This window comes from Leptinotarsa decemlineata, unplaced genomic scaffold (genome assembly GCF_025532065.1).
Source record: "Leptinotarsa decemlineata unplaced genomic scaffold, Ldec_3_MD MMD2_tig00001973_RagTag_RagTag, whole genome shotgun sequence".
NCBI lineage: Eukaryota > Metazoa > Arthropoda > Insecta > Coleoptera > Chrysomelidae > Leptinotarsa > Leptinotarsa decemlineata.
In genome coordinates this window covers 1,215,079-1,241,166 of record NW_027412572.1, presented here as the reverse complement: position 1 = coordinate 1,241,166, position 26,088 = coordinate 1,215,079, and the positions used below count along the sequence as shown (strand labels likewise).

The 26,088-nt window shown below is 34.2% G+C and overlaps 1 protein-coding gene across 2 annotated transcripts in view; it reads right to left on the bottom strand.

Annotated features, from left to right (window-relative positions):
• The window catches only part of LOC111516686 (putative fatty acyl-CoA reductase CG5065), a 78,042-nt gene that overhangs the window by 12,633 nt on the left and 39,321 nt on the right, over window positions 1-26,088 (bottom strand). For both annotated transcript variants that reach the window (XM_074176625.1, XM_074176624.1), the window contains exons 4-6: window positions 14,669-14,752; window positions 5,759-5,864; window positions 2,798-3,034 (exon numbers count right to left, since the gene is read on the bottom strand). In XM_074176625.1, coding sequence (XP_074032726.1) covers window positions 2,798-3,034; window positions 5,759-5,864; window positions 14,669-14,752 — 427 coding nt within the window. The remainder of the gene's footprint in view (window positions 1-2,797; window positions 3,035-5,758; window positions 5,865-14,668; window positions 14,753-26,088) is intronic.

Sequence of the window (26,088 nt, the reverse complement as noted above, 5' to 3'; positions counted from 1 at the left end):
AAAATTAAGGAACCGTTTTTTTTTGGAAATCATGAATTCTATTGTTCTTTAAGGTTTTGAAAAAACTTTTCTTTTATTCTTTTTTCAATTGTTTATTTGAAAAAAATTGTTATAAATAATTTTTTTTTCAATACTTTGTCCTATAATAAAAGTAACTATGTGTTTTTTTAATTTATTCTATTTTTTATAAAACTTTTGATATTGTGATACCTTGATACTTGTCTTTTTCATTCGCTCCTTCGCTTTTATAATTATAATAACTTTCAAACTATTGCAGTTATGATGAAATTTAAAGAAGGATAATGAGTAAACTCATTTAAATTGAATCAACAGAATGACTGATTGCTTTATTTAATTTTCCTAAACTCCATACAAATATGACAATGAGTGAATGTTAATGATCCTACAACTACTAAAAGTGCAAGTAATGAAATCCTTATGATTTATTGTTACATGACACGAAGTTTATGTTGAAAAGACTTAAAAATATTTCTTTTTTTAATTAATATAGATCAATAATTGAATGAATAATAGGACTACAACTTTAGTAAAAGGCTTAAATTGTTAATAAATTCATAATGAACAAAAAAGACTTGGAGTATATTTATCATAACTGCAATAGTTTGAAAGTTATTATAATTATAAAAGCGAAGGAGCGAATGAAAAAGACAAGTATCAAGGTATCACAATATTGAAAGTTTTATAAAAAATAGAATAAATTAAAAAAAAAACACATAGTTACTTTCATTATAGAACAAAGTATTGAAAAAAAAATGGTTTATAACAATTTTTTTTAATGAACAATTAAAAAAAGAATAAAGAAAAGTTTTTTCAAAACCTCAAAGAACAAAAAACGGTTCCTTGATTTCAATATGTAGTTGCAAAAAACGATTGTTAATTAACAAACGCATTTTTTAGCAACAAAGAAATTTTTTTAAGAAACCATTTTTTTTCTAAAAATCATGATTTTTTTCAATTAACATAATGCAAAAAAAAACTTCGAATTGCTTATAAACAATGTATTTGTTTATAATAAATTTATTAACAATAGCTGTAAAAAATTCAAAGAAATATTAATAATTAGTTTTTAGCCATGAGACATTGGAACAATGAAAAATTGAAAAAAAAAATTGAATGGTATTTTTTATAAAATCATAATTTTCAATTGTTAATAAAAAAATTAAAAATAACATTTTTTTTTATTTCGGCAACGATAATCTATTTTTTTGCCTATTGAGGATAACTTCACTTGAAAGTTATTATAATTTTAAAAGCGAAGGAGCGAATGAAAAAGACAAGTATCAAGGTATCACAATATTAAAAGTTTCATGAAAAATGGAATAAATGAAAGAAAAACACATAGTTACTTTTATTATAGAACAAAGAATTGAAAAAAAAATAATATGTTTATAACAATTTTTTTAAATAAACAATTCAAAAAAGAATTAAAAAAAAGTTTTTTCGAAACCTTGAAGAACAATAGAATTTATGATTGAAAAAAAACAGTTCCTTAATTTTAATATTTAGTTGCAAAAAACGATTGGTAATTAACAAACGCATTTTTTAGCGACAAAGAAATTTTTTTAGGAAACCATTTTTATTCTGAAAATCATGATTTTTTTCAATTAACATAATGCAAAAAAAACTTTCGAATTGCTTAAAAAAATGTATTTGTTATAATACATTTATCAACAATAGCTGTAAAAAAAAAGATATCAAAAAGTTTTCAGCTATGAGACATTGAAACAATAAAAAATTAAAAAAAATAATTGTAATGTATTTTTTATAAAATTATAATTTTCAATTGTTAATAAAAAAATAGAAAAAAACAATTTTTTCAATTTGGCAACGGTAATCTATTTTTTTGCCTATTAAGGATAACTTCATCAAAGGAAAAAAATGTCAGCGTTTTAGTTTAATAATTATAGGGATTTTTATATTAACTTTCAATTCAGAAAAAGTTATTAATTAACAAATTTATAGTTAACGTTAAAATTGGGATAAACATTTTTTTTGACTGCGGATTATTGTTTATTGATGTATTGTTCATTGTGTATTGATGTATAAGAAAGTTAATATAAAAATCCCTATTTATATTAACTTTCAATTCAGTAAAAGTTATTAATTAACAAATTTATAATTAACGTTAAAATTGGGATAAAAATTTTTTGACTGCGGATTATCGTTTATTGATGTATCCCAACATTACGTGAATTTTTTCATTCCTTAATATTTACATTTAATATGTTTAAATAATTTTTTTTGTTTTTATGTCAGAGTGACGAAAGGCGCGCGGAAGCCGGACTACCCGCTTTTGGCTCTATTTTCAGGGCTCTGTAAAAATTATAAATAATCGAGATACAGTTTCGAGAGTTGGGACTTTTTTTACGCAAATTCATTGATCTTTTCAAATCTTTTTTCAAATTTCCAAAATTTTGAAAATTTTCCGAGATATTAAGAAAAAACTAAAGTCCCATTTTTTTTTCACTTGATTGTTTATAACTTTTGTAATTTTTATCGGCGCGTTTTCGGACCTTTTCTCAAACTTTCCAGGCAAAAATACGAATTGAATGACACCTTGGTCGTAATTTTTGGACAGGGCTGAAAAATGTCACCAAAAAGAGCTAAATCGAGTACATGTGAACCAGACTATATAGTCCTGAATATTCAATGTCACCCATTCGTCTTCGAGCTGTTTCAGGGTTATTCACTACTTTTGCGTGTTTGTTGAAATTTCGAATTTTCGAAATGTTTGTATTCTATTCTTCTTTACTGAATTGGTATAGTTTCAACTCACCTCATTTTTTGTCCGAATATCCAAAGTAATCCATCAAGGAATATAGCCGGTATTACTTGATAAATCATATTGATCAATAAGAACATATAAGAACAATTCGTGAACATGAAGTGAGATGGCCAAATATATGTTTCTGATGGGTTTTCACCTATCAAATTCTGCATTCTGTGATAAAACGACGTCGGAAAAAATAGATCCGAAGTAGCGTTACAAATCAGTACTTCTTGCGTCTGTTTCCTGAAATTGAGAGATAAACATATAATAATAATGATAATAAACTGTTTTTATTTAATGTGGCGGAGCTTAACAAAGTCATATTCTTCCACTCAACCGCGTTTGGGAAAAAAATATATAAAAAACATTACATCGTTTATTTGGAAATTGATATTTCCAAATAAATTTCGAAATATTAATCTTAATATACTTAAATACTATTACCTAAATTATATTACTACGCTCATTGTATACTCATGCCTCAACTACACAAACCTGTCCTGGAAAAACAACAGTAGATGTAAGGAAGTTTTCATGATACAAAAAAGAATAATAAGAACAATATCGGTCAAACCTAAACAATATTTTTGTCGCCATTCATTTATAAACGCAAACTTTTTGACACTTGACAGTATTTTGCATGCCAGAGCGAATCTCTCCGACGCCATTAAATTTCTCGAGGCACGAAACTTGACGTTTGAATTTCTTAATTGAGATGAATCTTCCTATTTTCGTGAAAAGAAAAACTGGAATACGTAGCCTTTGCTAGGTATTACAACGGCTTACGTTTCACGCGTTTTCGCACAAAATCTACTTGCTGAAAAGTTTTTTGATTTAGACAAGTTCAAAATAGGCACTGTTTTCTTATCGACCTTTTTTGGGTAATTGTTACCTTCCACAATCTGAAAAAATATAAAAATTTTATGGAGAACTTTATACAAGTGTAGAAGGGCAAACTTTTTAGTTTACCCCGATAAGTTACTGCGTCATCGAGATTATATAAAAAATAGACAATTGACAGGATCAAAATTATCAGAACACATTTTAAAATCAGACGGTGAACATCGGGTGGAATGGAATAGGACAAGAAAGATTACCAATGAGCCCCGTTCTAAGAGACGTACGCTAAAAGAATCAGCGTATATTCTCATGTCTGGAGAGAATTGGATCTCGAATAGCTCCTTAGAAATAGACCGTACTTGGCTACCCATCTTGAAGAAAACTTTGGATAGTGGCGACATGGCAACAAACTGATATCGGAGAGTACCTTGTATTACATCGAATGTTTCAGTTGTCAATCAACAACATTGACATAATTCCATATTTCAAAACTTCTTTGACATCTGTCGAAGAAGTAAAGAAATAAACTATCAAAAAAGGAATAACTGCGAATATATTCGAATTTTTCATTCTTCGAATGAAGACGGAGGCAGATTTTGGCCTCCGAAACGTAAAAAATAAGTATTATTTCTTAATAATTTTTTTGACAGGCAAAATTGTTAAATACGATGATTAAATACGAAAATGAAGTACTTTTTTTTTGAGCTTCCGAAATTCGTCAATTTTTATTAGATAGTTTCTTCTCCATGCTATTATTTCTTGACGTTCAATGAGAATGCTTTTTCTGTCAACTTTTCCGTACGTAAATTTCATTTCGTGTACAAGTTTCCTAAAAATTTCTTTACCCAATGTTGGGACCAATTCATGATCGTTAAGTGCCTCCAGAACTGTTTCTAGTGTGGGCAGCTCATTTCTGAAAAATAAACTGTGAATAGTTCTGCGTATACTGGTTTTGGCTTCTTCATCAACTGTGATTTTTTTTCGTCCGCTACTAGTTTATGGCGTTTGTACGTCCCCATGAATTTCTGCTTCTCTTAGTATTTTGTAAATCGATGATTTTGGTACATCGGTATAATCAGAGCACATATTAACTAATTTATCTTTTGTAATTGTGGAACTTAATGATGTAGAAATGCCCGGTTGGTTATTCGGAGGTACACACGTAGAATTACAGCACATCATCACAGCACAGTCATCTTTTGGTGGCTGATGATCTCTTTCAAGACAGTGAAATACTTGCAGTACAATTTGTTTTTCTCTTACTGACCGAGACTCCGACCGTTTTACCTTTTTCGACGTGGAAGGCCCGACCATGTCTCCCATTTTTTGAGTAGTTTGAGAACGGTGTAGAAATATAATTATGTAACGCTTAAACATTTATTAGTACTATTATTTTCACCAATTGTTATCACAACACGTCGATTGCTGACTAACTTAACTGTAAAACGTACAATTCACGCTGTATAATTCACAAACCAATGATACGCTTATGGCTGCAAGTACATTAGTGAGGACTGCAACGATGAGATGGAAGTTACGGTAAAGTGACAAAGACAGAAATATCGTTGCGTACAGCGTTGCCACTAGTTGTAATAAATATCTATCATTATACAGAAAATAATGAATTTTAACTGATCAGTAATCAGGAAATGTATAAGTATTACTCATTACAAGCTCATTACTGATTTTTGTCATAAATAATACCTTTTAATCGTACTAGTATTGTGTATTATCTATAATTTGCCACAACCTACAACTCTTCTGCTTACTATATTTTGATTCTGCTATAAACTGGTAACGTAAAATTTAGATATGACAACGCGCTTTACTCTCAATCATTCTTTGTTTTACTATAGTACTATGTTGCTGTATCGCTGCTGTTTCAATGTTTTGACAGAATCAGAATCAACAAACTTAGCCGTGCGCAGCGTTATAGAACAATGCTTTCAAGAAATTGTTCTACAGCGCCATCTAGTGGCGAGTTACATAAAAATTGATAGCCTAAAAACTTTCTCTATGAAAAATTACTTATACATGTCAAGTTTTATCACGAACGGTTAAGCGATGTAGAAGTTTACCAATCAACCCACCAACAAACATCCATTTTTATATATTAGATATACTCACTCGGTTGCCATTTTCCACGAAGCCACCAGCATTGCTTTAACCAGATTATCGACATGAACATAATCCAGATTAACATCCTCATCACAGTAGAGAGTTTTTAGTACACCTGTGAATAAATGAGTATATTGAATGAAAATAAACGCTTGGCAACGAATTGGTTAGGTTGACTGGAACCTGACCGATGGTCGTTTTATCAATAGGAGATTTCGTTCAGACCGAATAATAAAAACTGTTTGAACACTTTTTGTGAAATTTTACACGAGCCAGTCGACTGTATTGTTCGACTGCCAGAAGTAGACTGCCGGAAAATTAGTTGCATCAATCAAAATATATATATATATATATATATATATATATATATATATATATATATATATATATATATATATTACAATGTAGGTTTTCACGGATAGCAGAATATGATGTGTTGTTTTTCCGGGTGTTCATCCGTTGTGTACTATTCGATAGTCGACGTTTCGCCATCATCTCAGATGGCATTATCAAGACGAGTTACTGCTTCGCTTCGAGAGGTGTAACTGATGTCAGGTTCTTCTTGTGGTGTTTTTATATGGTTTCGCTTGCGTAAGTTGTATGGATTTGTTACCTGTTTTTCTACCTGAGGGTTGTTGATGGCTTTTGGTAGTTCTCCTACCTGTTGGTGTTGAAAGAGGGCAGAGGAGGTTTGTTTTGTTCTTATCGAGTTTTTGTGCTCCTGGGTTCTGGCAGATATACGTCTGTTGGTCTGACCGATATATTGTTGTCCACAGTCCTCGCATGTGATGCTATATACTCCTTGGTTTTCTAGGGAAATTCTCTCTTTCGGTCTGGGCAGCCAACTGGATATCGTTTTGTGCGGTTTGTAGGTTGTCCGAATGTTTTTACGTCTTAGTATTGTCCCGATTTTGTCGGTCACACCTTTGATATAAGGTAGTGTCACAGATTGTCTGTCATGTGGAGAGTCTTCTGTCGATCTAGTGGATGTTTTTTTGGTTCTTCTTTGTCTGTCGATGGCCTTTTGAATGATCTTTGGTCCGTAGCCATTTTGTCGCAGAGCCTTTGTTGTCTCCCCCGATTCTGTTGCCCTGTTTGTTGGTTCTGTTAGGCGGAAACTGCGGGATATTAACGTGTTGGCTACGGATTGTAGCTGGGTAGGGTGGTGGTGTGATGCTGCTTGTAGGTAGCGGTTGGTGTGTGTGGGTTTTCGGTAAACTGTATACCAAGTTGCCAGTTGGTTTTCGTGTTATGAGTAGGTCTAGGAAAGGTAGCTGCCTGTTCTCCTCTCTTTCGGTAGTGAACTGGATGCGGGGATGGATGTTGTTCAGGTAGGTCACAAACCGGTCTAGTTCTTGTTTTCCGTGGGGCCAGATGATGAATATGTCGTCTACATATCTTTTCCACAGGGTTGGTTTGAGGCGGGCGTTGTTAAGTGCTTCTTTCTCGAAGTGCATCATGAACAGGTTTGCGATCACGGGCGATAGGGAGGAACCCATCGGAGCTCCCTCTACCTGTTTATAGATCTGGTTGTCAAATATAAAATAGGTGTTTTTAAGGCAGTGCTCTGCTAGATCCGTGATATGTTGCGGAAAGCTATGATCAGTTCTAATGGTGGCTAGGGCTTCGTTTATGGGTATACTCGGGTAGAGGGATTTTATGTCTAGGCTGGCAAGGATGTCGGTGTCGTTTAGTTTGATGTTTTTGATGATATCCACCAAGTGCTCTGAGTTTCTCACATAAGACTCTGCCAGCTCCGTCTTTGGTTGCATGATTTTGGATAAGTATTTCTCTAGCTTTTGTGTCGGTGAGTTGATGGCACTCACTATTGGTCTTAGTGGAACGTCCGTCTTGCGAATTTTTGGAAGGCCATACAACTTCGGGCATTTGCTGGACTTTTCCCTCGGGAAAGCTACCTACAAGCAGCATCACACCACCACCCTACCCAGCTACAATCCGTAGCCAACACGTTAATATCCCGCAGTTTCCGCCTAACAGAACCAACAAACAGGGCAACAGAATTGGGGGAGACAACAAAGGCTCTGCGACAAAATGGCTACGGACCAAAGATCATTCAAAAGGCCATCGACAAACAAAGAAGAACCAAAAAAACATCCACTAGATCGACAGAAGACTCTCCACATGACAGACAATCTGTGACACTACCTTATATCAAAGGTGTGACCGACAAAATCGGGAGAATACTAAGACGTAAAAACATTCACAAAACATACAAACCGCACAAAACGATATCCAGTTGGCTGCCCAGACCGAAAGAGAGAATTTCCCTAGAAAACCAAGGAGTATATAGCATCACATGCGAGGACTGTGGACAACAATATATCGGTCAGACCAACAGACGTATATCTGCCAGAACCCAGGAGCACAAAAACTCGATAAGAACAAAACAAACCTCCTCTGCCCTCTTTCAACACCATCTACAAACAGGTCACAAGATTAATTTTGAGTCCACAAAACAGATAGCACAGGTGCAAAACCCAAGAATTCGACAAATCAGGGAAGCTATCGAAATCGAAAAGCAAGGCCTCATCAACAAAAGGGATGACTCACTAAACATCCCAAGGATTTGGAAAACAATAATTAAAAACAACCACCAAAGACAACCACAAATTGTATCTACCATAGTGTAACAGATTTTACAAGACTGGGGTCTTGCACAGTTGAAAGATATGTTGATGGGTAAGTATTATAATTGGATAAAACTCCGCTATGTCAGTAAGTACCGCGTTGTATACGTAGTACCGAAGAGAAAGTGGTAAACTTTGACGGCAACTCTTAATTTTGCCTTCATTTAGCGAAAATTATAACAATCCTCCGTAATTTCTCAAATATGAATTATTACTTCTGCCGAGCTCTGTAAGCGTATATTAATTTAAACTGAAAAATCCTCCACGTTGATTCAAATTTACCGATCTCTTGTGTTGAATATGTTTAAAATATGTTTAAAATATGTTTAAAATATGTTTTTCCGTTAACCAGCTGTCGCACCCCTACGAACGACAACCCTCAGAAGTCGAAACTTGTGCGAGCTAAGGATTAACGAGGTCTTACCTTTTAACGTGTGATTCCTAACACACATACATACATTTTATCTTGTTTCAAATAAGAGCATTTTCTCTAAATAAAATTTGATTTTCTCTTAGACCGAATTCATTTTTAATTGAATGATAGAGGTACTTATAGTTTCTACAATAAATTATAATACAAAAAATAACAAAATAGGCACCACGTATAAAGAGCTTCTGTATGTGATAGTCACTTTCTGATTTCTACATGTAAATATTTGCTGAATTCCGTCTTTGCTTCCTGTAATCACTTCAGAAATGTTTTTGTGTTATTCATTGGCATCAAACTGAATATATCCTACTCAGCTTGAAATTATTTGATAGATTTCCTTGAGGAATGTAAGAAATAGGTAGAAATATAACTAAACTCACTAGATATGAAATATGAATTTCCAAAAAAAAATCGTGAATGCTGTTATTTGAATAGCGAATCATATTTCTTTAAGTGTCTGTATGATCATGAGTTACATTTTTTTAACGAAACATTTTATATTTTTCATTGATCCTCTAATAATACTCACACGACACTTTAAATTCCTATAACGGTTCCAAAATTATTATTTTGAAAGGCAATTTTTCTGTATAGACTTCTGTTCACTTCAAAGGAATTTGAGGTACGTCTTTTGAATTGATTATTAATTTCTGATCAAATAATGTTTAAGCACCTTTTAACTTGCTAGGAATCGTATGTTAAATAATAAGACCTCAGACACGTTTGAAATTTCGAGGGTTGTCATTCGCATGCGAACAACGATTGGGTTGGTTAACGGAATAAACCCACTCAAATAGGGTTTTATTGAAAAAAATATTTTCAAGTGGCTGCTGTTTTCATATTTTTACCTTTCTAAATATTTGAAATAGTGGCTAAGAATGATGTGCTGATTTCTTCTTTTGTTTCAGAATCCATGTGATGTTCCGGTAATTGTAGATAAACAAAAGTAGAATGCAGAATTTGATCGACGACAGTGATTTTTTTAATGTTATTTAGCAGAATGGCATTTGTTTTAAAAACTTCATTTGTATAAAATTACTAATAAATCAATTCACTTGCTTGTCTGAGTTGAAATGTTGTTTATAGGCTTCCATTTCATTTTAATTGTTAGTTTGTAATTCGTCAAGAATATGTCCCTTTTTTATACAGGGTGTCCCTGGACTTCCTCTTTTCCTCTCGGGAATGTATAGATGGGGTCAAAATATTACCAGTACTTCATATAACTTTTTTTCCTAAAAGTCTTCGTAACCAAGTTACGGGCCCTCGAAGTTACAAAATGAAAAATGTTTTTCTTTGATAACTTTTCAAGTGAATATTCAAAATCATCCAAATTTTGGTAATTGACTAAACAAATGAATTCCGTCGATGAGCTTTCATGCAGGAGTCAGTTGTTTTGCTACAAAGTCAGGAACGGACTACCCCCGATGGTCCACACCCCGAAACTTTGAAATGACAGATATTTTTCAATATTTTTCAACAAAATAAAGTTACTTGGACAATTTTATGAGTAAAAGTACTCGTGTGGAAAGTCGATCGGAGCAACGAGTCTTGATAAAAATGTAGTTCTACTCGACGACATCAAACCCGCTCGTCCACCATTATTTGAAATGAATAATTATAATTATTCATCAAAGCAGAAATAATAATGATAACGTTAATTCAACAACATTTATAACAGGAATAATACAAAGTATGCTAAAATGAAGTCGTAAACAAAAAGTACAGTACCTATATGGAAGTTTAAGTCACAATTGTGATAGCAGATATTTTTTCAAAAGAAATATCAAGTTCTGTAGATTCGTGGTGTTTTTAAACTAACAAGCTACTCTACTATGAAATATCGAATTCATTCCATATTTTGTATGTACATAATACGTGTGGAATAATCACGTTTCGTGTTGATCAGTTATCTGAATCTCATGAAACTCAACATTCGAATGTTTCAAATTCTTCTTCACAGCTAAACTGTTGAGGAGTTTCACTGATAATTATAATTTTATGGGAGAAATTTTTCAACACGAATCTAAATTTAGCTGAAAAAACGCACATCGGAAAAAATATTTACTATACTAATAAAAAGCAAACGAATGAACTACAAAAACGGCTGCACATGATCAGGTGAAAAATATCCAGAGAATAATTATGTTCCATTCCTTTCACAGATGTTGACAAAAAAACCTTTTAGAAAGTTTTGATAAAAAATGAGAAACTAGAATGCGATTTTGTTTTGTTGAGTGGTGCGTTTTCATATGACTATCATTGTATTGTCAATATTCTATAGGATATTTTGAATTTTTTTGATATGGCCGAACAGTTTACATTCAATGAATATGCAGATATGCATGTATTTTATGGACGAGCATTTTGTAATGCTGCAGAAGCTCGTCGTCTGTATTCCGAGCATTTTCCCAATCGAACGGTACCGTCAAGAGAAACATTCGAGCGTGTCGATCGCAGCTTGAGGGAGACAGGTATGTAATAATTGATAATTAATTTGAGCCCGTTGTTTTATTTCGATATTATTGTAGGTACAGTTTTGCCAAAACGAGGTGGTGAGGGCGCTCCTAGGACTGTACGTACCGTTGTATTGGAGGAAAATATTTTGGAAGCCGTCGCTGATGATCCTTCAATGAGCATCAGAAATCTATCAGAACAGTTCCATACATCCAAGTCCACTATTCATAGAATAATTAGGGAACAACTGCTCCACCCATTTCACATCCAGAAGGTACATGCCATGACACCTCAAGATTTTCCAGCACGACTGGAATATGCCAATTGGTTCATGGATAGGCAAAGAGAGGATATGACTTTTATTAATCGAGTTTTATTCACTGATGAAGCAGGTTCCAGTAGAGATGGAGTTATCAACTCTCATAATCTCCATATATGGGCCGAAGAAAATCCCCATGGGATATTGCAAACCAAACACCAACGGAAATTCAACGTGAATGTTTGGGCTGGTATCATAGGAAACCATCTTATAGGACCATTCGTTCTACAGGACCGATTGAATGGAGAACGTTATTTGGAGTTCATTCAGAACGATTTGAATGGACTTTTGGAACATGTTCCATTGCAAACCTGAAGAGATATGGGGTTTATGCATGATGGCGCTCCTTCTCATTTTAGTTTGATTGTGCGTGACTATCTGAACCATATTTTCCACAATAGATGGATTGGTAGAGGTGGGCCATATTCATGGCCATCGCGGTCTCCGGATTTAAATCCATTGGATTTCTTTCTGTGGGGGCATCTAAAAAGCCTTGTTTACGCTACACCTATTCACACAAGAGATGCATTGTTGAATAGAATAACATTACATTGTGAAGCCATACGAAACGACCCTGGAATGCTATTTCAAGTATAGAGAGGGTGTCTTCGCAGACTAAGAAAATGTATAGAGAGAGAAGGTGGTCATATCGAGCAGTTTCTGTAGCGGATTTTTCATTTCTGTTTGCTCTTGAGGCTCTTGAGTTTCGTTAGTTAAACGTGTTTGCATTATAAAAATTCGTTATGAACATTTTACCTATCATTTCCATTTTCCTTAAAAACTAATATTTTCGAATAATGGTAGACATCTCAGGATAAATGTTGTTGAATTAACGTTATCATTATTATTTCTGCTTTGATAATTATTCATTTCAAATAATGGTGGACGAGCGGGTTGGATGTCGTCGAGTGAAACTACATTTTTATCAAGACTCGTTGTTCCGATCGACTTTCCACACGAGTACTTTTATTCATAAAATTGTCCAAGTAACCTTAATTTGTTGAAAAATATTGAAAAATATCTGTTATTTCAAAGTTTTGGGGTGTGGACCATCGGGGGTAGTCCGTTCCTGACTTTGTAGAAAACCAACTGACTCCTGCATGAAAGCTCATCGAAGGAATTCATTTGTTTAGTCAATTACCAAAATTTGGATGATTTTGAATATTCACTTGAAAAGTTATCAAAGAAAAACATTTTTCATTTTTTAACTTCGAGGGCCCGTTACTTGGTAACGAAGGATTTTAGGAAAAAAAGTTATATGAAGTACTGGTGATATTTTGACCCCATCTATACATTCCCGAGAGGAAAAGAGGAAGTCCAGGGACACCCTGTATATGTTTTTTCATTGAATATTTATTCATATTATTTGTATAACTGTATGATCTCTCAAAAGTGTGCGGTTGGAATATGATATTTAAGCATAAATTAGCAAAGAAAATTCTGTTTTCTATTACGTTTTGTTTTTTGTCACATGCTTTTTCAGGATGATATTTATGATTTGCAATTGCTTCAAATAAACCTATCATAATATGTAATGTATTATTCAGTTTCTTTCCTTACCACTTATAGCTGTTCATATTACAGATGAGATACTTTGGATTCAAGTAACTAAATACATCCAAATGAGAGGGACAGTTTATAAACAGAAGCATTAGTTCATCTTTGATGAAGTAAATGAGTTTATTCAATTTATACAAATAGAAGCTTTTCAATGTAAAATGCTTCTCTTCAAAGGAAAACAATTAATTTCTCATTCGGAGACATTTAAATGATGTTCCAAGTAAACATATCATTCTTTCAAAACCTAAAACAGTTTTGCTTCGAGATTAATTTTGCTCGGACTAAAGAATGCATATTTACTTCTTTTGAGCTAATGTGATTATTTCTATTGAAATGTATGCACAATTTTGGTGGAATATTTTTTTTTACTTAGAAGAAGTGTTTATTCAGTCCATTTGAAATGATGATTCAAATTCAACTTGAGAGAATATGTTTCTCAGTTTAAAAAAATATTTCTTCATGAATATAGGCGAGCAAGATTTCTTTAAATCTAGATAATTTTCTTCACTTTGAGAATTTTATTTTCACTGTGTACCTCAATTTCTATTAATACCTACAGGAGTGGTATAAAATGGAGAATGTAACGAATCATTGTTAGTTCATTGTATGAGTTTGAAAATGTCCGTATAGGACGAAACTGCAGTAACGTTAGTTACAAATGAAAGTGGTAAAAAACATAGAAAGTTTCATTTCTCCTTTCTTCAACTTCCTTTTTATTGATTTTCTAGCTTTCGTGATAGCTGGTGATGAGAATGGTTTAGGCACGTTGACGATAGACTGTACATATCACAAAACAATGGAATAAGAATAGATCAAATAACAAAGGAAATTAACGAAATAAATCAAAAACAACTCAAAACTCAAGTACCTGGACATAACCATCGGATATAACCACAACAAAACACAATTTCAAATGGCTATATACAGGAAACCGACACAAACAAGCTCCACCATACCCGCAAGTTCAAATCATCCACCATCACACAAAATGGCTGCCTATGACGCATTCTTATACAGAATGTTGAGGATACCACTTAGCAATGAAGCCCGGAACAAAGAATGGAAAATCATATACCAAATATCGAACGAGAACAGATACACCCAAAAGACAATAGATAAATTAGAAAACAGAAGCAAACAAAAAATACAGAACAAGGATTTAACCAATTCAATAGATGAAATAACACAACGTTGGACAGCATTCAAGTACGTAGGACACCAAAGCAAAAAACTAACAAACATCTTCAAACTAGAAAAGTCAAATTTTCTATTCAAGAATCAACAAAAAGTTCCGAGTCAGTCGAATCATCAGTAACAATTATTTTTATCCGCTCTGAACCTCCTGTTTTGAAAAGTACCTGTAATTTCTACTATTTGAAATCGATAATTTGTATGAATTGCAATAAAGTCTACACTGCGAAGACATGTAACTATCATCATGAATGAATAACACTGCCTTCACATTTATAAAAAAGCACGAACAGCTCATAATTTCCTAATCTCCTTACCTTTGGCTGCTGCAACATTCAGTGCCATTGGTCCATTAAAGTTATCTATCCATCCCACAACTGGTTCAAGTATACTTGGTGCAACTGAAAAAAAATATTGTAGGTAGTTCAAAATGTTGCTCATGGTGAATAATTTCAGATATTTTCTGATCCCAAAATGATTTGTTCTCTGAAGGAGAACTATCAGATCGGGGCAATTTTTGATCAAAAAAGGTATGTAAAAAAACCAATAATAATAATGATAATTTTTATTGATCCCAAGATGCTCCATGACAAGCAGATTTCAACAAAGTATAAAACATATGGTCTAAAGCTCATGGTTCGGGAGCTACAAATTATTTGAGTGGAAAACGAGCGATACTGAATAAATTTTGATAAAATTATTTGCAGGAAAAATGAAACAACCGGTCATCAATTATACAGGAGGACATATTTGGAAATATTCGTTCTATAGTAAAACCAATAATGATTGAGAGTAAAGCGCGTCGTCATATCTAAATTTTACGTTACCAGTTTATAGCAGAATCAAAATATAGTAAGCAGTAGAGTTGTAGGTTGTGGCAAATTATAGATAATACACAATACTAGTACGATTAAAAGGTATTATTTATGACAAAAATCAGTAATGAGTAATACTTATACATTTCCTGATTACTGATCGGTTAAAATTCATTATTTTCTGTATAGTGTTAGATATTTATTACAACTAGTGGCAACGCTGTACGCAACGATATTTCTGTCTTTGTCACTTTACCGTAACTTCCATCTCATCGTTGCAGTCATCACTAATGTACTTGCAGCCATGAGCGTATCATTGGTTTGTGAATTATACAGCGTGAATTGTACGTTTTACAGTTAAGTTAGTCAGCAATCGACGTGTTGTGATAACAATTGGTGAAAATAATAGTGCTAATAAGTGTTCAAGCGTTACATAATCATATTTCTACACCGTTCTCAAACTATTCAAAAAATGGGAGACATGGTCGGGCCTTCCACGTCGAAAAAGGTAAAACGGTCGGAGTCTCGGTCAGTAAGAGAAAAACAAATTGTACTGCGAGTATTTCACTGTCTTGAAAGAGATCATCAGCCACCAAAAGATGACTTTGTGCATATGTGCTGTAATTCTACGTGTGTACCTCCGAATAACCAATCGGGCATTTCTACATCATTAAGTTCCACAATTACAAAAGATAAATTAATTGATATGTGCTCTGATTATACCGGTGTACCAAAATCATCGATTTACAAAATACTAAGAGAAGCAGAAATTCATGGGGACGTACAAACGCCAAAAACTAGTAGCGGACGAAAAAAAAATCACAGTTGATGAAGAAGCCAAAACCAGTATACGCAGAATTATTCACAGTTTCTTTTTCAGAAATGAGCTGCCCACACTACAAACAGTTCTGGAGGCACTTAGCGATCATGAATTGGTCCCAAAAATGGGTAAAGAAACTTTTAGGAAACTTGTACACGAAATGAAATTTACGTACGGAAAAGTTGACAGGAAAAGCATTCTCATTAAACGTCAAGAAATAATAGCATGGAGAAGAAACTATCCAAGAAAAATTGACGAATTTCGGAAGCTCAAAAAAAAATTGTACTTCATGGACGAGACATGGGTTAACCAAGGACATACGGTCAAAAAAGTATGGCAGGATGGTAATATAACAAGTGCACGACAAGCCTTTATTGAAGGTTTGTCACTTGGGTTAAAACAACCATCTGGAAAAGGTAGTCGTCTGATAGTTACGCATATAGGAAGCGACAGTGGATTTTTACCAAATGGTGAATTGATATTTGAATCTAAGAAAACAGGCGACTATCATGAAGAGATGAATGCGGAGGTGTTTGAAAAATGGTTTGAAGGCATCATTCAACGTGTGGAACCTGGGTCTGTCATCGTCATGGACAATGCATCATACTATAGTCGACATTTAGAACCATTACCGAAACAATCATGGAAAAAAGCAGCAATTCAAAAATGTTCAATTAATAAGAACATCCAATATAACAAAGATAGTTTAAAGGCAGAGCTACTTCAGATAACAAAATTACACACAGACAAATATAAAAAATTCGCAGTGGATGAAATGGCGTTAAGTGGTAACCTTAATGCGTTAATTACAGTTTTAAGGTCACCACCATACCACTGCGAATTAAACCCAATAGAATTAATCTGGGCGCAAGTAAAAAGATATGTGGCACGAGAAAACAGAACATTTAAATTAGTGGACATGCAACATCACCTACAAGAAGCTATTCGAACTGTTTCTGCAGAAGACTGGAAAAAATGCATGCAGCATGTTTTAAAAGAGGAGCAAAAAATGTGGGACGTAGACAACTGTATTGAACACAATATTGAACCAATCATAATTCACTTTGATGATAGCGGTAGCAACAGTGACGAATCTGAGGTTGAAGATTAGACGAAAATTTGTACATTTACATTTATATTATATTCTATTATCAAAAATTGTAATTTGTATTTTCTAGTACCCCTGACGATGAGTTTAAGTTACTCGAAAGCTTGAGAATAGTTATAAAGAGTTCACTTATCAGTTGCTGCAACCCAATTGTTAATTTATTTGGTACCTACTATAATTACCACGATTATTACTCCGTTTTCATAAGGCCCACCTAATGACTGCAACGATTAGGTAAATTACGATATTGCAAAGTTTTAATGAAATAAATAAAAAATGTGTATGAATATTTCAACTAATTGTACTAAGAATTTTTCTTTCATTCTTAACCCTCTCAAAAATTAATAAGCACGCCCCCGATTTGCTGTCAACTGGGCTTACTTCTACTCTCGATCATTATTGGTTTTAGTATAGAGACAAATATGGAAGCAATAAATCAGAAAAAGAGATTTTTTTATTAATTCTTGAATCAAAATCTGATGACTGGACAATGAGAACAAAAAAATTCGACAGTAAATGTTCAAAAACGTTTCCACCAACATCCATACAATGGTACAAACAAGCTCATATTGCTTCCCTCACATGGTTGAGAATCTCGGGAGTTATTTCTTTGCAATGCCTCATGATATTCTCTATCAAATATTCTAATGTTGTTGATTCTATCTCATACACTTTAGATTTCAAATGACCTCATAAAAAGAAACCTAAAGGAGTATGATCCGGAGACCGTGGTAGCCATTTTGTAGGACCTCTTTTGCCAATCCAGCGACCAGGAAGATGATCTTCCAAAAATTGTCGCACTGGAGCTGCATACTGCGGAGGGCCACCATTTGTGGCCAACGTAATGTTATGTCAATTAGCCCAAATTTTTTTATCGGTGAGGAAGGAGTAGTTGTTTTTGCAATAGATTATTTTCAAAATTCTTTTTTGGAGGACATCCAACTGCTTCAAATGGGTTTTAACTGAACCACCCACCCCAGCTGAGAATGGCGTATTGTAGTCTTGACTGAACGAGAGCGTAGTATATCATTTTCAGGTAAGTGATGTCAAGTATCGATTTTAATTTTTTGAATCTATACAGCGTGACTCACGGTCGATGGTAGGTTAGAAGTTTCTGGAAAACGCAAAGCATGATTTTTCTGAAAATTCCATCTCTCACATTTCCTTACACATTTCCTAAAATTGCGGCGTTGCCACTTCTATCAAAAAGTCCTAGCAACTATATTTTTTTGAATGGAACACCCCGTATATTGATACATTTTTGGAATCGCTCTAGTATATTAATACTTTTTTGTCAATAATGTCCTATACCTATCTCTATCTGTTTTCGAGATAAATAATAAAATGTGCTAAATATGGTCCAAAACATAGCCTTAATTGAAATTAAGTACATCAGTACTCTCAATTCATGAAAATTTGATATTTTGATGATAGTTTGGACAAACACGAATTATTCAAGTAACACCAAGAAATCGACTCCATATCATACAGGGCGTGCTAAAATTACTATTATTTCCATTGTGTATAAAAGTAGTCGAAAGTTCATTTTTTCAAATGAAACCCCCTGTATATTACTCGATAAATTGAAAGATGGTGAAAAATGCTACAAGATGATATACATGTCCCTATACCTAAATCGTCAAGTTTTCTTAATAAAGCCGTTTTTGTGGAAAAATAGGTATTCACGTTTTACCTACAATTGTTGAAAGTGGCATTTTATTTTTTGAGTGGGGATTATTGCAAATCGAGCGTCAGCAAGTGAAGCAAACTCACGAGCAAAATAAAATCACTTTCAACAAATGTGGCATACAAATTTTTTTGTATAACGTTACTGCTGATAATTAAAAAAATTATAGGGTCCATGGGATTTGAACACACGATCTTTGGATCACAAGGCATATGCTACAACTACATACGCTAACTCACGTTATTTCAAGCAGGATTATTGGTTAGTCATGAAAGACTTTCTACAGTTGGACTGAATACTACTTCGTCATCGTCAGTAACTTCACAGGGATTTAATATTACCAATAGCACGAACTGCATGTGTGAACTTTTCTAAATGATTTTTTGGTAGGTGTTCTGATTGAAGTGTTTCTATCAAAGAGATTTTCAATAACTGTTGTACAAAAAATAATTTTTTAAGAAATTGATTTCTAGGTAGCCGTGGAAATATCAAGCTTCTGACAGTTTGGTGACTTTATAAGTAATTGATAAATGGTTATTGACGGAGTTTCGAAAAATCGCCAAAAATGAATGCAAATATTGATTATTCAAACGAAGTTCTTATGAAATTATTTATTATACAAGGATAGTGTGGCTCCATGTTAAAAGCGCCTTCAATATTACCAAAACCTGTTACTTCAAATGAGGACAATACTGTTAACGTTTTAGCATATTTTTATGCATATCCAGAAGCTTCCATTCGCAGTGCAGAAAAAGATTTAGGTGTATCACATGCTTCAGTACAACGAATTTTGAAAAATCACGGAGTGCATCCGTATGAATTTACCAAAGTTCAAGCTCTTAGAGCAGAAGACTTCGAATGTAGAATGCATTTTTGTGCCTTCAGAGGAATATAGGACTTCGTGGTTTCAACTGGACGGAGCGCCAGCTCATTCCACCCAGGAAGTTTCCAGGAAACTTGACGAACTCTTCGACGAAAGTTGGTTAGGCGTTTAGGGCCGTGGTATTGGCCACCGAGATCACCCGATCTCACGCCACTTGACTTTTTTTATGGGGTGTTTTGAAAGAAAGGGTATACAGTACTCCAGTGCCTACCAAAGAAGAATTGCGACGGCGAATAGTGCGGAGTATTGAAGATCTGGATCCCCAGGAAATTGAAAAAGCAACCACAAGTCGCGTACATAAAAACATTTCAAAGTGTTTAGAATGTAATGGACAACATTTTCAGCATTTATTGTGAAAATGTAATATTTTGTTAACAATTTTGTTATTTTGAATAATCCAATTCTGTTATTGTCTGTACTTTCACATGTTTTAGCCAACAAAATCTTACTTTTCACCTAGAAATGACTGAGTTTTGGTACAGTTGTTCCCTGGGAATTTTTTACACGTTCTGACAATGATATGATCACTTTGTTCATGTGAACAAATTGTCATAAGAACTCCGTTTGAATAATCGATATTTGCATTCATTTTGGAAGGTGATCCGAAACACCGTCGATAACTCTTTGTAAATTACTTATAAAAGTAACCAAACTGCTATAAGCTTGATAATTCCACTGCTACCTAAATCCAAATTCTAAAAAAAAATAATGTTCCTAGAAGAAGCGACTTTATTGAGAAAACTTGACGATTCAGGTATAGGGATATGATATATCATCTTGAAGCATTTTTCACCATCTTTCAATTTACCGAGTAATATACAGGGGGTTTCATTCGAAAAAATGAACTTTCGACTACTTTTATGCACAATGGAAATAAAAGTAATTTTAGCACGCCCTGTATGATATGGAGTCGATTTCTTGGTGTTATTTGAATATTTCGAGTTTGTCCAAACTATCATCAAAATATCAACTTTTCATGAATTGAGAGTACTGATGTACCTAATTGCAATTAAGGATATGTTTTGGACCATATTTAGCACAATTTATTTTTCATCTCGAAAACAGATGAAGATAGGTATAGGACATTATTAACAAAAAAGTATTAAAATACCAAAGCAATTTCAAAAATGTATTACTATATGGGGTGTTCCATTTGAAAAAATAAAGTTGCTAGGACTTTTTGATGGAAGTGGCATTGCCGCACTGCTGAAAATATTTTAGATCGATAGAACAGGTAAGGAAATGTGAGAGGTGAAATTTTCAGAAAAATAATGCTTTGCTTTTTCTAGAAACGTCTAACCTACCATCAACCGTGAGTCACGCTGTATAATAAGCATCTTAATGTCTTCGTTATATTCGTTATGTGAAGATCCCAGCGCAGGTGTTTATCTATTGTTACTCCTGAATACACACTTTATGTCGTTTCGCGAATGTATTACTTTCATATTTCCGTTATGTTCTAAGTGCAAATTATCAAAATTGGATAGTGTGGTTTTATGAAGTGAAAAAAATTTTCACAGACTGTCAACATGGATTTAGGCCATCAAAATCAATAGAGACAGCATCCGCACATTTTTTCAAAAATGTATATAAAGAGCTAGATGATTGAAAAAATGTTTTAACTGTATTTTTAGACCTATCTGAAGCTTTCTAAAAAATTATATAATATCGGTATAAGAGGATGTCTCCTAAGCTATATCAACTCCTACATGGAAAAAAGGAAACTAATTGTAAAATGTAATGAATTTCAATCGGATATGCATGACGTAACTCTCGCTGTTCCACAAGGCTCTATTTTAGGCGCACTACTATTTTTGATTTATGTTAATGATTCACCAAATCATATTCAATATGGTGCCACCACTTTGTATGCTGACGATACCACTGTTACTGTGTGGTATCGTCTTATTTTATCATCATAGGAAAACGGTGTTTATGAATTTTAACCTTACGAGACCATTAACACCCGGCTGAAATTTTGTTTTATCTGAAACAACTAAGTTCCTTGGCACCTTTATAGACAGCAAATCAACATGGGAACCACACATTGACCACATCTGCAAGCTGCTTAATAAAGCTTATTTTGCCATTATACAGCTTGAAGACACAATTGCCAAACAGGGTATTTTGAGTGTGTATTATGCTTTAGCTTACTGAGACTGATTTTCAATATAAATCGTTTAGATAGCTGTAAAGAAATTTTTATAAATAATAATATTTCTACGGTACCTAGTATTTACATTTATAAATGTCTGGTGTACGCGAAAATTAATATACTTTTTTTTAATACCTCTGCGGAAAGGCACATGTACGAAACACGACATGAAAAAGTATTGTTGATACCTGGGCATAAAACAACTGCATTTAAAAACTCTCTATATCATAACTATATTATTTTATTTAATTGTGTTCTTTTGCCTATCGGGTTTCCAATTCTCCCCCACTAAGCGCGTTCTATTTTCTAAAAAATCCCTACTGAAATTGAATGATCAGCAATTGGAGTTTGTGGACGAAATGAGATTTCTGGGGCTGACATTTGATAGACAACTGAAATGGAAATCCCATGTAAGCAATCTGAAGAAAAGCTGTCAGAGGGGTTTGAATCTGATGAAAATACTCTCGAATCATACATGGGGAGCTGACAGTATTACTCTCTTAAGTATATATCGTGCTCTCATTCGATCCAAGCTAGATTATGGTTCTGTCGTTTATGGTTCAGCGAAAGCAACTCTCCTGAAGTCCTTGAATGTGATCCAATATTCGGCCATGAGGATTGGTTGAGGCCGGAGAACAACCCCTTTCCTTAAGTTATGCCGCAAGAGTAGCCGAGTAGCCTTCCTATCGATATACATTCTCAGATCGTTTCCAACATATTTTTGAACAGAAACAAAATTACCCCTTACCCTTTTATGTGAAAATTGCCAAAGTTTCTGATAACCATATAGACTTTCCAAATATTCTTCCTCTTGACTTGAAAAGTTCCCCTCCCTGGACATTACCAATTACTCCCTGTGATACCTATCTCCTCAACTTTCCCAAATACGATACCCCTTCAAATTTCATAAAGAAATCCTTCGCCGAACTGGTCTCCAAATATCAGCACTTCAAGCGTATATACAGGGTGTCCCTGGACTTCCTCTTTTCCTCTCGGGAATGTATAGATGGGGTCAAAATATCACCAGTACTTCATATAACTTTTTTTCCTAAAAGTCTTCGTAACCAAGTTACGGGCCCTCGAAGTTACAAAATGAAAAATGTTTTTCTTTGATAACTTTTCAAGTGAATATTCAAAATCATCCAAATTTTGGTAATTGACTAAACAAATGAATTCCGTCGATGAGCTTTCATGCAGGAGTCAGTTGTTTTGCTACAAAGTCAGGAACGGACTACCCCCGATGGTCCACACCCCAAAACTTTGAAATGACAGATATTTTTCAACATTTTTCAACAAAATAAGGTTACTTGGACAATTTTATGAATAAAAGTACTCGTGTGGAAAGTCGATCGGAGCAACGAGTTTTGATAAAAATGTAGTTCTACTCGACGACATCAAACCCGCTCGTCCACCATTATTTGAAATGAATAATTATCAAAGCAGAAATAATAATGATAACGTTAATTCAACAACATTTATAACAGGAATAATACAAAGTATGCTAAAATGAAGTCGTAAACAAAAAGTACAGTACCTATATGGAAGTTTAAGTCACAATTGTGATAGCAGATATTTTTTCAAAAGAAATATCAAGTTCTGTAGATTCGTGGTGTTTTTAAACTAACAAGCTACTCTACTATGAAATATCGAATTCATTCCATATTTTGTATGTACATAATACGTGTGGAATAATCACGTTTCGTGTTGATCAGTTATCTGAATCTCATGAAACTCAACATTCGAATGTTTCAAATTCTTCTTCACAGCTAAACTGTTGAGGAGTTTCACTGATAATTATAATTTTATGGGAGAAATTCTTTAACACGAATCTAAATTTAGCTGAAAAAACGCACATGGGAAAAAATATTTACACTACTAATAAAAAGCAAACGAATGAACTACAAAAACGGCTGCACATGATCAGGTGAAAAATATCCAGGGAATAATTATGTTCCATTTCTTTCACAGATGTTGACAAAAAAACCTTTTAGAAAGTTTTGATAAAAAATGAGGAACTGGAATGCGATTTTGTTTTGTTGAGTGGTGCGTTGTCATATGACTATCATTGTATTGTGAATATTCTATAGGATATTTTGAATTTTTTTGATATGGCCGAACAGTTTACATTCAATGAATATGCAGATATGCATGTATTTTATGGACGAGCATTTTGTAATGCTGCAGAAGCTCGTCGTCTGTATTCCGAGCATTTTCCCAATCGAACGGTACCGTCAAGAGAAACATTCGAGCGTGTCGATCGCAGCTTGAGGGAGACAGGTATGTAATAATTGATAATTAATTTGAGCACGTTGTTTTATTTCGATATCATTGTAGGTACAGTTTTGCCAAAACGAGGTGGTGAGGGCGCTCTTAGGACTGTACGTACCGTTGTATTGGAGGAAAATATTTTGGAAGCCGTCGCTGATGATCCTTCAATGAGCATCAGAAATCTATCACAACAGTTCCATACATCCAAGTCCACTATTCATAGAATAATTAGGGAACAACTGCTCCACCCATTTCACATCCAGAAGGTACATGCCATGACACCTTAAGATTTTCCAGCATGACTGGAATATGCCATTTGGTTTATGGATAGGCAAAGAAATGATATGACTTTTATTAATCGAGTTTTATTCACTGATGAAGCAGGTTTCAGTAGAGATGGAGTTATCAACTCTCATAATCTCCATATATGGGCCGAAGAAAATCTCCATGGGATATTGCAAACCAAACACCAACGGAAATTCAACGTGAATGTTTGGGCTGGTATCATAGGAAACCATCTTATAGGACCATTCGTTCTACAGGACCGATTGAATGGAGAACGTTATTTGGAGTTCATTCAGAACGATTTGAATGGACTTTTGGAACATGTTCCATTGCAAACCCGAAGAGATATGTGGTTTATGCATGATGGCGCTCCTCCTCATTTTAGTTTGATTGTGCGTGACCATCTGAACCATATTTTCCACAATAGATGGATTGGTAGAGGTGGGCCATATTCATGGCCATCGCGGTCTCCGGATTTAAATCCATTGGATTTCTTTCTGTGGGGGCATCTAAAAAGCCTTGTTTACGCTACACCTATTCACACAAGAGATGCATTGTTGAATAGAATAACATTACATTGTGAAGCCATACGAAACGACCCTGGAATGCTATTTCAAGTACAGAGAGGGTGTCTTCGCAGACTAAGAAAATGTATAGAGAGAGAAGGTGGTCATATCGAGCAGTTTCTGTAGCGGATTTTTCATTTCTGTTTGCTCTTGAGGCTTTTGAGTTTCGTTAGTTAAACGTGTTTGCATTATAAAAATTCGTTATGAACATTTTACCTATCATTTCCATTTTCCTCAAAAACTAATATTTTCGAATAATGGTAGACATCTCAGGATAAATGTTGTTAAATTAACGTTATCATTATTATTTCTGCTTTGATAATTATTCATTTCAAATAATGGTGGACGAGCGGGTTTGATGTCGTCGAGTAGAACTACATTTTTATCAAGACTCGTTGCTCCGATCGACTTTCCACACGAGTACTTTTATTCATAAAATTGTCCAAACCTTAATTTGTTGAAAAATATTGAAAAATATCTGTCATTTCAAAGTTTTGGGGTGTGGACCACCGGGGTAGTCCGTTCCTGACTTTGTAGCAAAACAACTGACTCCTGCATGAAAGCTCATCGAAGGAATTCATTTGTTTAGTCAATTACCAAAATTTGGATGATTTTGAATATTCACTTGAAAAGTGAACTTGAAAAAGTGAACTTGAAAAATGAAAACATTTTTCATTTTGTAACTTCGAGGGCCCGTTACTTGGTAACGAAGGATTTTAGGAAAAAAAGTTATATGAAGTACTGGTGATATTTTGACCCCATCTATACATTCCCGAGAGGAAAAGAAGAAGTCCAGGGACACCCTGTATACCGATTCTTCCAAAACAGTTGTCAGAGTAGGAGCCGCTGTGATAACAGATACCACCACTTACACTTATCGACTGCCGTCTTTCTCCAGTATCTATTCTATTAAGACTGAACTGGGAAAGTTATTACAGGATGGTAAACACATTGAGATAGTTTGGATTCCTCCTCATATGGGAATAAGGGTAATGAAAGGGCCGATTCAGAAGCTCGACTGTCGAGAGATCCAACGAGTGCCCTATCAAGACGTTTATCTCCAAATCAAAGAGCTCATATGCGACAGATGGAGGCAAGGGTGGCAATCCCTATATGATAATAAACTCAGAGCCATCAATCCGAATCTAGT